The sequence below is a fragment of the Zootoca vivipara genome, chromosome 7 (assembly GCF_963506605.1).
Source record: "Zootoca vivipara chromosome 7, rZooViv1.1, whole genome shotgun sequence".
Taxonomy (NCBI): Eukaryota; Metazoa; Chordata; class Lepidosauria; order Squamata; family Lacertidae; genus Zootoca; species Zootoca vivipara.
Genome location: NC_083282.1, coordinates 82,299,911 through 82,312,481, shown reverse-complemented (window position 1 = coordinate 82,312,481; position 12,571 = coordinate 82,299,911). Strand labels below are relative to the sequence as shown.

The 12,571-nt window shown below is 47.5% G+C and overlaps 1 protein-coding gene across 2 annotated transcripts in view; it reads left to right on the top strand.

The window, feature by feature from the left end:
- Positions 1-3,472: 3,472 nt before the first annotated feature.
- Positions 3,473-12,571, top strand: part of BMP7 (bone morphogenetic protein 7) — a 76,070-nt gene continuing 66,971 nt past the window's right edge. For both annotated transcript variants that reach the window (XM_035122480.2, XM_060277319.1), the window contains exon 1: positions 3,473-4,272. In XM_035122480.2, the coding sequence (XP_034978371.2) occupies positions 3,822-4,272 (451 nt within the window). In that variant the 5' untranslated portion in view covers positions 3,473-3,821. The remainder of the gene's footprint in view (positions 4,273-12,571) is intronic.

Below are 12,571 nucleotides of genomic sequence, written 5' to 3'. Positions count from 1 at the left end.
GCCTCTCACCCCTGTAAGCAGAGAATGGTGTTTTTTTTTTAAATGCACTGTGGCATCCCTCAACGCCCAAGTCAGAATCAGGTGTTGCTGTGAGGCAAAGATTATATATGATAAGGAAGTTGGATCATCAGTTTTGTCTATGCTAAAACTGAAGACAAGACACAACACGTGCATGTGGGTGGGGAGGCCTGGATCAAGAACTGTTAAGATCATGCTGCAACATAAGCTAACACTGACAGTATCAAGCTTATTTCTTTGTCTTATCAAACCACAAGCTGCTCTGCTTAAACATTTTCATGGCAACTTTCCTTTCCCCTTTTCCATTGGGGAAAAGTGATCTTTGGCTGTCTTAGCCCACATCCATGCTAACCTGTTTGTAGTATTAGAAAGTGTTTCTCAATATACAATCATTCATGCACGTCCTCAACATGCTCCTTTCAATCTGGAGCAGAGGTTCCCAACCTTTTTTTGGCCATGCCCCACCTAAGCATCTGTAAAACTGATGCCCGCCCCCCCACCCCCTGTGACATATAATTTTTATTCAAAAAGTGAACTCCTATTCACACGGAGGAAGCCTAAAAGGCCGCTCACTGTTAATAACTCATCCTCGAATTGCCCCCATCAAAAATAAAATTGCCTCCCTGTGGGGCGTGTGCCCCACATTGGGAACCACGGATCTAGAGTGATTCTAGATCCTGCCACCCACAAGGGTGAGTGTAGTTACTCGATACAATTTGAAAAGGTTACTTGCACCTTTTCCTCCCTGCACATGATGCAGGTGAATGAAAGAGAAAGTGGTGACACACCCATCCACAAGATCATTGAGCAGGTGTGAATATGCCCGCCTCCCATTCCCTAGTGAACTGTCAGAGAAGCGGTCTGCCTGAGTGACACCAATCTCCCAAGCTCAACGTCACCGACTACTATCCTCACAGAGCCAATTCTCTGATAATTGTTGCTCCATGTGCGGAATAGAGGTCCCCCAACAGCTGTTAGTTCCCTTAACAAACCACAGTTTCCAGGATACTTTTGGGGAAGCCATGTGTGAAGGTCCTGTGTGAGTGCCTGGAGCCGGTTGGAGGATGGATGGTGGCTAATGGGATTGAGGTTGAATCCTGACAAGACAGAAGTACTGTCCATGGAAGTGCAGGTCAGTTCTGTGTCAGGACAGCTGTCTGCCAGCTCCATCTGGTATGCAGGCTGAGACCCTACCTGCCTCCAGACTGTCTCACCAGAGTGGTGCATGCTTTAGTTTATCTCTCGCTTGTGCTCTACATGGGGCTACCTTTGAAGGTGACCCGGAAACTACAACTAGACTGGTGACTGGGGGCAGCTGCCGAGACTACATAACACTGGTCCTGAAAGACCTACATTGGCTCCCAGTATGTTTCCGAGCACAATTCAAAGTGTTGGTGCTGACCTTTAAAGCCCTAAACGGCCTCAGCCCAATATACCTGAAGGAGCGTCTCCACCCCCATCGTTCTGCCCGGACGCTGAGGTCCAGCGCCGAGGGCCTTCTGGCGGTTCCCTCACTGCGAGAAGCAAAGTTACAGGGAACCAGGCAGAGGGCCTTCTTGGCAGTGGTGCCCGCCTTGTGGAACACCCTCCCATCAGATGTAAAAGAGATAAACAACCACCTGACATTTAGAAGACATCTGAAGGCAACCCTGTTCAGGGAAGTATATGACAGTGCTATGACACTGTTTCAATTGTATAGTGCAGACTGAGTCCTTGAAGAGTCTCTGGCAGAGTAGGCAGTGGATCAATTGTCTGACTCGGTATAAGGCAGTTTCATGTGTTCACCCTGACTTGTATGCTGAACATTCTCCAGGACGTGGTGAACCACAGTGACTTAGTGGGCATTCAGAAGACCAGTTGCTATGAGAAAAATAATAGCTCACAACTGCTCCATCAAACAGTCATCACTATGTAGAAACAAGTGTGTGAATCATCCTTTTTTTTCTAGCTCCAACAAAGGCTGTAGTCAAATGTCACTTTCTGAAAGTCTCAGTGATTACTATCAATTGATATTGGCTGGACAAATAAAGAAATAATGTAGCGAAATTATTTCTGGACTGCAGATGGGATATTGTGTGCTTGACTATTCCTCCATGGGAATGGGGAAGAGATAATCAAAGTTTAAACACAAACATACACTAGAAACCATCTTCTTGACTTTTAAATTTCTGTTTTGGGGTATTATTTTTAAAGTGGAGGAGCATTCAGTCATGTAATTCCCCACAAAGCTGCTGTCTAATGGAAGTCCAGTTACCTGGACTTCCTGTTATCTGCTACTGATGGGCTGGGTTCCCCCCCCCTTATCTATAATCTGAACTTTGTTTGGCTTTCTGCTTTATTTGGTAACTGGTTTTCAACATTTTTGTATGAATTGTTGTGAATCTTTCAAACTGATGTGTATTGTGAAGGAAAAATGACCCCCCCCCCCAAAGAGGAAACGTGGAGGTGCCCTGCAAAGTATGGGGACGGGGGTTAATAAGGATAGGTTCAAATATTTTAAGTCCTTTGCACTGGGCCCTAGATTTCCTGGCCACCCTTTCTTAAACATGAAAAAGGTTTTTGAAAACAACAACTTGGCATTCAAGGCAGTGAGCATGCTGCAAAGTGCGAGCCACTCGCCGTCTTAATTTGTTCAGAGATCTAAATTTGCATCCATTCATACATATTAGCATTTGCAAAGTCTACGCAAATTTGCATCATGAGCCTGTTCCGAGAATCCTTTTAAAGACCTAGAAACGCCCTTACTTACTTACGTAGTACTGTAGCATAAAGCTACGGAGATCGAAAGGAAGCAGTATCGAGCTTTATTTTGTTTTTACCTGCTTGCTGTGCTTGCTTTAAAACTGCGCAGCTCCTAGTCAAGGAGAACAGTATACCAGAAGTATAGTTCCCACTTCACAATCCCGCCCCCTCCAAAATGTGGTTAGCAGCTACTACACTTTAGAAATAAACGCTGCGGTTTAATTCCCCCATCCCAGAACTTTGGTGGGGCGTTGCTGTTGCCGGAACTGCAACAACTTCACCGCAGCCGCCCGCTTTGGGGCTCGTTCGAGGCCGCCCCCACGTGAGATCCTACCTGGGGGAGCAAACCCCGTCGAGCAAAGTGGGGAGGGGTCGCTCCCGCGGAAACGCGCCGCGTGCCTGCGTAAAACAAGTGCCTCGCTTTCCCGGTGCCAGATGTGGAAGGCCGATCCGCACGCCGCGTGCGTAAAAACCTTTATTTCCCAACCGCCCACCCCCCCACTCCAAGGGTCCGTGCGTTGTTGGGGACACAGAGCCTGAATCGGCGGGGGCAGCAAACGGCGGACCCAGGCAGGCGGCGAGGCTGGCTTTTCTTGTGGCTTCACTTCGGGACACTTATACCAGTTGGGCGAGGGAGTGCAACGCGCCGAGCTCCGCCCCTTCGCGCGAACTCCTGCTGCCGCCTGCTCTGCGAAGCCGCCGCTCAGAAGACTTGCGCTTGGTGGTGAGGCGGACGGGCGAGCGAGCGAGCTAGCACATCCCCGAGGGAAGCGGTCAGGTCGGAGCCCGGGGTCGCCGGGCCGCTCTCCTCCCCTCTCTCCGCCTATGGCTCTCGGCAACTAAGCGCGCTCGCTCCTCCCTCCTTCCCGGGATCGCCCGGGCTATCATGCGCGCCTCTCGGTGGGCTCTCCAGGGCAGCTCGCCGGCCAAGTGATCTGTCCCTCCGCGGGGCGCTCGGCTGCCCCTTCCTTTTTAATGCGCGGCTCTTTCGGCCGGTCGCCTCTCCCGCCGCCGCCGCCGCTCAGCCCGCCGGCTCCCTGGCTCTGCCCCCCGTGACGGAGATGCGCGCGGCGGGGTGGTTCAAGCGGCGGGCGGCGGAGGCGGCTGCCGCCCGGCTGCTCGTGTGGCTCCTCTTGGGCGCCTGGGCTGTGGAGCTGCGCTGCGCCCTGGCCGACTTCACGCTGGAGAACGAGGTGCACTCGAGCTTCATCCACCGGAGGCTCCGTAGCCAGGAGCGCCGGGAGATGCAGCGGGAGATCCTCTCCATCCTGGGCTTGCCCCACCGGCCGAGGCCCCATCTGCACGGCAAGCACAACTCGGCACCCATGTTCATGCTGGACCTCTACAATGCCATGTCGGTGGAGGAGGAGGGCGCCGGAGGCAGCGACGGCGGAGAGGGCTACTCGTACCCTTACAAGCCCATCTTCAGCACCCAGGGGCCGCCCCTGGCCAGCCTGCAGGACAGCAACTTCCTCACCGAGGCCGACATGGTCATGAGCTTCGTCAACATGGGTGAGTCTCTTGGCTTGCAGGGAGAGGGAGAAGGTGCTTGGGGAACACTTTGGAGACGGACACTTCCTCGTGGCCTCGGGGAAGCCAGGAGGAACCTGTGGGATGCTGAGGCCGAGTGGCTGGCACCGGCAATGCAAGGGCATAGCAGCCCAGGCCTGGCATCCTGGGCAGTTCCTGTGGCATCCATGCGCCACCCTGTAGGGCCTGTTTGGGCAGACACCTGCTGAGGGCTTCTCTAGCAGCAGCCAGGAGCCATTTTCCCCAATCCTCCCCCAATAGTGGTACTCTATGGCATTGTGGGAAATTGCAGTGACCCAGTGGGGTGGCCCCCCATGAGAGGACACTTTGCCAGACATCTCTTCAAACATGGAGCTATTTTTTTAAATAAAAAAACACACAACACCCAGAAGTATTAGACTGGGCTTTAAAAATATTAACGCTCCACTTAAGCACCTTTTGAGGAACAACCCTCTGGTTACATGTATGAGGCAGCTGTTAAAGGAAGGGCAGCACTTCTGAAGTGTTTTGATCTCCACCTTCCAAAAAGTTTATTTTAATTTCCGGGCTCCCCCATCCTTGCACCAACCACCAGGACAGCAAATCCTTGGTGTGCCATTCTTGTGTGCCTGATGCTGTTAAAGACCTGTTGATTGGGGTTCTTACCTGGCATTTGAAAAGGCGATGGTGTTTGAAAAGCAGATTTATGATGCCTCTCAAATCTGCAAGCAGGGAAACATCGAAATTAGTGGGTCTTTGCTAATCTGGTTGGATGGATGGAGCAAGTGGAGGAACTGCTATCCTCACAAATCCAATGTGAATCAGTTATGATCCTCTTCTAAGGGACATCCACCCTACCAGTGTGTCTTGAATGCTGAGAGAAGGGTGGGTCCACCCGCCTCAGGATCCTGCCCTCCTTATACCTTTATATCCCTCCTTCTAGGACTAGGTGATCCATACTACTCAACAAGGGTGGTGGTGTCCCACAGTACGAGAGCCATTAATTTAACATGTAACCTGTCAGTGCTGAGTGATCTTCAGATATGTGCTTTTTGAGTGTTTCTAGGATAGCCACCTGAAATACTATTCCAAAGCCAAAGGTTTGTGCCACCAGCTGTCTTCAGTCCTTTCCCTGCAAAGAGAGCATTCATAGATTCACTTTAAGGCTGCAATCAGATGCACACTAACTTGGGAGTGAGTGGTGCTTGAATGCATAGGACCAAGATGCATGGCAAACCATGGCATGTTCAAAAGGCAGATTAACCACTGAGTAGCAAATAGAGCCCTTTGGGTTCCATGCTTGCAACAGTCAGTGTGCATTGCAAGCATCAACTGAAAGCTTCACCAATGAGTATGGATTTTTAAAAGATGAGGAAATTGCATCATTTTACTGTGTACGAGTGCTTGGAGCCTGGAGGTTACAGAATCTTGTGTATGGGCCCCTAATTATACTTTAATGTACATGTTTTGGTACCCAGTTCACAGTAGGGGTGGGGTACTTGCTTAGCTCTTTAAAAATCAAGTAAAACAGGGAGGGGTATGGTGCTGCTATGGGGTAATTTAACCTAGAATAAAGACCTTCGTGACTAATTTAGGATTGTGAGAATAATTCCATATGCATGTGCTGAAAGAGTAATAATTTCTTTTCTTTTACCATGGAAGTATGGATAAAGTGTTCTTATGGAAAACAGCTCTTTATCAAGAAGACTTGAGAGCCAGCTATAAAAAGGTGGTTCTCAGTTGTGGTTGCAACTGTGATGATTGATCATGTGGTGTTGTTAATTGTGGATTAATTAATCTCAATTAGTGTCATCTTGTAAATGCACTCGGGAGCTGGCTCAGAGATATTTGCTGTGGCGACTTAGAACTCCTTGCTTCACCTCCCAATCTTGTTTTGTTGTCTTTGATACTGCCTAAAGAGGAATGCCATGATGTCCATCCTTATTTCTTTGCTTTAGCGGTGTTTGCCTGCATTTTGCCGTGAGGCTAGTTCTGACTTGGGAACCTGAACTACAGCAGGCCACAGGCTGCAACACATAACAGATGAAGGGGCTTAAACCACCTGCAACATTGCTGGAGCTGCTGTAAATGGAGAGATCCTGGTGGAAAAGGAGATACACAGAGGCAGTATTTAAGCTTCTCCAAAGAGCCAGCTTTCATAGGATTGCTTGTGGGGTTTCATTTCTTCTTCAGGCTGCAGTCCCCAAACCCTTTACTTTAGAGGGATCGTATTTAGACCAGTGGGAGAACTCTGCAGTAAGTGGGTTGTGATCTTAATGACCCCAAGAAAGGTTCTCTAGTAAATCCTCATTTGCTGTTCTTTCTAATGAGCTAGCCTGGGTTGCCAGCCTGTGCTCTTTTGGTGAGCACATGTGGATGGGTTTATGCAAATTAAATGGAAGTTGTCACTTTTCGGCTTGCGGTTGGCTGAGCCTTTTTAATGGGATGTGGTCCTCCAATGGGGTTTTCTCTTTGTGTGTTATGGGTCAGAATAAACTGGCTGGATTTGAGTCGAACACTCTCAGGGGCAAGCTGTCTATTTAAAATATATAATTATAGGCACCAGTTTTGCTGTATCTGTTTTTAGCCTGTGTCACATGCATCTGTGAAACCACCGCATGTACAGATTGCAACTCTGTGAATCCAGACCAAATCCAAACAGAAGTTCAGAACAGCGAAGAGCTTTAAACGCAGCCCCAGGCTCCCCCCACTGCTCTCTACTCTGCAACTCTAAACAAGAAGGGACTCACCGGGAATTTGAAGGGACACACACACCCTTTGAATATGAAATGGTAATCTGACTCATCTTTGTTGTTGTGTATATGGGTTCTTTTGCCTAAGATTTCATGATTGTCCAGATGAGCACCAATGATAAAATTCTGGTTTTGGAAGAAACTTATGAATAGTCTGCAAGGTGCGGTTGCTGGGAGATAAAAGGCTAAAGACATGGGTAGACAAACTAAGATCCGGGGGCCGGATCTGGCCCAATCGCCTTCTAAATCTGGCCCGCGGACGGTCCGGGAATCAGCATGTTTTTACATGAGTAGAATGCATTCTTTTATTTAAAATGCATCTCTGGGTTATTTGTGGGGCATAGGAATTCGTTTACCCCCCCCATATAGTCCGGCCCCCCACAAGGTCTGAGGGACAGTGAACTGGCCCCCCTGCTGAAAAAGTTTGCTGACCCCTGGCTAAAGAGGTGCCACTTCTAAGGAGACCTGGGTTGGGGGTGTCAAATCACCACCCCCAGGCCTCTTCACCTGTCCATCAGGACTTTTCTGAGGCCACACCTCTTATCTCCAGGCCAGATCCTTCAGTGAATCTGCTCTGTATTGCCTGGGTAGAATATTTCCTTTAACTGCGATGATGCTGGCTTGGATCGATGGCAGCGAGATAGGTGTGGGTCTATGCACTATACAAAAGTTAGAGGCATACCCACTTTTGACTCTGGTCCCCAGAAGGTTGCCTAAGATAGTATGTGGCTCTTGGGCTGACAAGAGTTCTGCACCTCTGCTTTAGACATTGTCGTTGAACCTGTATGGAACTCCATTGTTGGGAATCCTTTGTACCTGTAAGACTTGGGTTTGGTAAGGAAAAACCCCATACTGAGCTGAGCGTTTGAACCAAGCTTATTCTTCTCTCTACAGCAGGCACCCCCAAACTGCGGCCCTCCAGATGTTTTGGCCTACAACTCCCATGATCCCTAGCTAACAGGACCAGTGGTCAGGGATGATGGGAATTGTAGTCCAAAACATCTGGAGGGCCGAAGTTTGGGGGTGCCTGCTCTACATTCATTCTCTAAAAGAGAATTGCCAGCAGCTTGCTGTTTTATGTATGTCATCGTTTGTGCATCGGGTGATATACATCTGATCCTTGTAATTGTTCCACCCCCTCTTTGATGCAGAAGGATCATGGCAACTGGGTGCACACACACTGGCAACCACGTGAACCTGCACACAGTTGTTTATAAACATGGTGTGTATGTATGTATGTAGATACATGCGCATAAACACAGAGAGAGCCAAAATGTTCAGGCACACTATCTAATTCCAGGAAAACCAGGATGAACTTATAAAGAATGAAACTCAATTCATAGAATCATAGGATAGCTCAGTCTGCAGAGCACGTGACTTTAATCTCAACCCAATCCTGTGCAGGCTTAAAAGGTAAAGGGACACCTGACCACTAGGTCCAGTTGTGACCGACTCTGGAGTTGCGGTGCTCATCTTGCGTTATTGGCCGAGGGAGCCGGCGTACAGCTTCCGGGTCATGTGGCCTGCATGACAAAGCCGCTTGTGGTGAACCAGAGCAGCACATGGAAACGCCGTTTACCTTCCCGCTGCAGCGGTACCTATTTATCTACTTTCACTTTGATGTGCTTTCAAACTGCTAGGTTGGCAGGAGCTTACTCTGTGCAGGCTTACTCTGAACTACCGGTAAACACTGCTGTGTTCAGAGGAACGTGGTCCCCACATAAGTGAGCAAAGGATTGCAAGACTTGGAGCTGCTTTGCATATACACATCCATCCCTTGGTGGCTGCAGCAGCGTCAAGCAATGACCTGTTTGTGTGATGAAACCATCAGGTTGAACACCACATATAGAGCTGTAGTATTCCATTCAATCAATGCCTTGCCTTTCCATGGAACTGCTCAGCTGCATCAAATAGTGAGCAATCAAGAGATGCACATGAATGAATGAAATAGCTCACATTTTCCATTGTTTATCTCCGGGGTGGGGAACCTCTTTCAGCCCAAGAGGCATATTCCATTGCGGGCAGCCTTTCAGGGGCCACGTACCAGTGGTGGGCATGGCCAGAGGCAATGTGGGCATAACAACAGGTTTGACTCTTACCTTTGTAATAGTAGGCTATTTTCCAGCATGCAAAAGTCAGAGATTTCTGCATGCACATACACCCCCCCCATCTCCTCAATTCTTGGTCGTACACCTAGGCAAGCAGAGGCATTACTGCAGTTCAAGTACACATCCCATTCTAGGAGGATCACTTGAGGCAGTTTCAGGGCAGGAACAATGAGGTGTGAACCATAGAATTGTAGAGTTGGAAGGGCCCATGAGGGTCATCTCCAACTCTCTGCAATGCAGGAATCTTTTGCCCAACGCTGGGCTCAAACCCACGACCCTGAGATATAAGAGTCTCATGCTCTACTGCAGGCATAGACAACCTTGACTCTCCAGATGTTTTGGAACTACAACTCCCATGATCCCTGACCACTGGCCCTGTTAGCTAGGGATTATGGGAGTTGTAGTTCCAAAACATATGGAGAGCCAAGGTTCCCTATGTCTGCTCTACTGACTGAGCTATCCCAACAGTTAAGTGTGCAGCTTGAGGAGAGGGGATGTAGCTTAGATAAAAGTTATATAATAGTAGGAACATAAGGAGAGCTTTGCTGGATCAGACGAAAAGCCCATCTGGTTGAGCGTCCTGTTTTCACAATGGCGAACCAGATTCCAGCAGAACCTGAGTGCAACAGGTTCTTATGGTGGCAGATTCTTTGTTTAATTTTGTGCTTTGTTAAGAAATTCTTTTGTCAGCCTTGAATCTTCCAACATTCTGCTTCATTGGAGATCCTGGGTTCTCATACCATGCATAAACTTATGCACCTTTATCATGCCCTGTTTTACTCATGCTGTGATGCTTTCTCAGAACAGAATTGGCCAAGCCACTGTATCATTTTGGTCACACTTTTCTGATTCCCCCCCACCCTTCTCCAGAATGCCTTTTTTGAGGTGAAGTGACTAAAACTGTACACAGTATTTCAAGGCTGGCTGAACCTTAGATTTTTATTAACAGCATTAATGACAGTTTTGTTTTCAATCCCTTTCCCAATAACCCTTAACGTGAAATTTGTCCTTTTACTGCCTATCCACACAGTTTGGAAATATCATTTTGGAGCTCATTGCAATCCACCTTTCTTTTAAACTACTCTGAATAAATTGGTATCAACAGCAAACTTTGCTACCTCTCTGCTCACCCCTTAACTTTAGATCATTTATGAACAAGTTAAAAAGCACAGGTCCTAATACCGGTGCCAGTCCTTGGGGTGGGGGGGGGGAGAGAGAGAGAGTTCACTTTCTAAAACTCTCCAGCAGTAGAAGTAGATAAACACAGGTGGCAGTTCCAGAGAAACAGCATGCATTATTTGTTTCCTAAAAAGCTAGCTGACTTTCCACAAATGTCTTAGAATCCTCATCCATGATCTCTATGTAAACAAAAGCTACAGGAGTCTTGTGTTATAGTTTGAAATATTTTAACAAACCATTTCATTTGAGAGTTTAAGCGATATCAGAAAAATTGTAGCCCAGAGAAAAGTGTAAAGCTTCATTTGAAATGCTGAACCGAAAGCTCTTCTTTGTCAGGTCCTGTTTAGGAAAAAATCACAGTGTCCATAAAAGCAGACAACATGCTTCTACACTGTGCAGGTTGATGGGACAAAGTTAAGAAAATTGCATGTATTATATTGGGTCCAAACCCAACCCCTTCCTAGGGCCAGCATATATACAATCAACTGGGTTTCTCTGCCCCCCCCCCAGCTACTTAAGGTTAGATGAAGGGGGCTGTGCACCTGAGGCTACCTTTGTGTTGAAAAAATACCACATCAGGGAGAAGGATAGGCTCAACTTTTCCTCTTGATGTGCTAATTTTCTATGGTGTGTAGGCAGTTTGCTTTATGGGAGAGCACCCAGTCGCTCCCCTGCTGCCCGCCGATTGTAGAGACCAGTCTAATGCTATACTGCAGGAGATGCTCTTCAAGAAATCATGGTGCTGCTATAGTTCTGTTGTGTTTGCCTTCTGTTAGCATGGTCTGTCATTAGTAAGATGATAGGCAAGATCCAATCGTTTTAACATAGACAGGTGGAACAAGGCACTTCTGAGAGTTTTGTCTGTATGGTTTTGTTCCCCTGTCAACAGTGCATGCCAGGACGAGTTTAAGAAAGGACATAGATCCATAATAGCTTTCTTCATCCTTGTGCACACCTTTCATCCCATTGTAGCCTCAGTTCTTTCATCTCCATGGGACAAAGGCCAGCTTGTTTATAGGCTTCTTAATGAATTAGACTAGTTGCTAGCCAGCCTATATAGCGAAGCACAGCACCTGGTTTCAGACATACAGATTTCTATTGACAGTGGAAATTAGAAGATCTTTTGTGAGGTGGCGTCCCCCCCCTTTTAAACTGAACGGTTTCTATAGCGATCTTTTAAAATTGCAGTCTGTATTAAACTGTGTGCCTTGGTTTTGTAAGAGATACTCTTGTGGGCATTGTATTTCCCAGGCAGGGTTTTGTTACATACGTCAAACTAGTGCAGCAAGTGCCATAATGCCAGAATGTGCATTGCAGCAGAGAAGTGTCATAGCACTATGGAAGCCTTTGCAGTTCCTTTTCCTTTTTTTTAAAAGTAAGTTAAGTACAGAACATAAATAAAATAAATGCATCCCTCAATAACTGCAACATATTGGTACACATTAACTGACTTCCTAGCAGTTTTCTACCTACCCCATTGCGTGTCTGGTCATTCGGAGAAGGAGTTTTTCAAGGAGGTGCTAGGTGGGCAAGCTTTGCAAGGATGGCGAAAGATCTAAAAGATTTTGCATTTGGAACAAATGATCCTTTATGAGAAGACAGAGTGGCTTTGTAAGTTGCAAGGAAGCACCGAAAGATGGAGAACCAGCAAACGACACTTACTCTTTTCTTTTTGTGCTCAATACAGTCAAGTGTAGTTGGGGAATGTGTGAGGAGCTGTGTGTCCTCTGATGCATAGACAGCCCCAGAGGTGATGCATGACTTTCCCCTCCATTGGTTACACTGGAATTGCAGAGAGAGGAAGTGCAATGGTCATATGCTTCCTTGCAATGTGCAAAGCCACCTTGAAAACAAACTTTGGTTATGGAAACCACAACAGTTTACTTGTCATGACTCACACTGGAGAACCTGGGCTTTTAACTTGATGTAGGTATTGAAACTTCACTTTTAAGAAATCCTGTCCTACTGAGTGACAGTTCCCATAATCTGCAGATCATTGTTTAGTGTGCACAGTTCATCAAACTGCCATCATAAGGGCAAAGGAAACGGGAAATACCGGTGTGCATTGATCTTTGCTATTCTTATCCAAGGAGGGGTTGTCCCTAATATGGCAGTTACGGGTGCAAGTCTCTAGCACTAGCGTGCCAGCAAAACAGTGCAAGTTGGGTTTATGGGAGTATTGACCCTGCCTGCTCTGCCAGTAACATCAGAGCGCCACATGCCTGCAGCAGCTAACAGCTCTTTTTCCAGCCCCTTAAACAG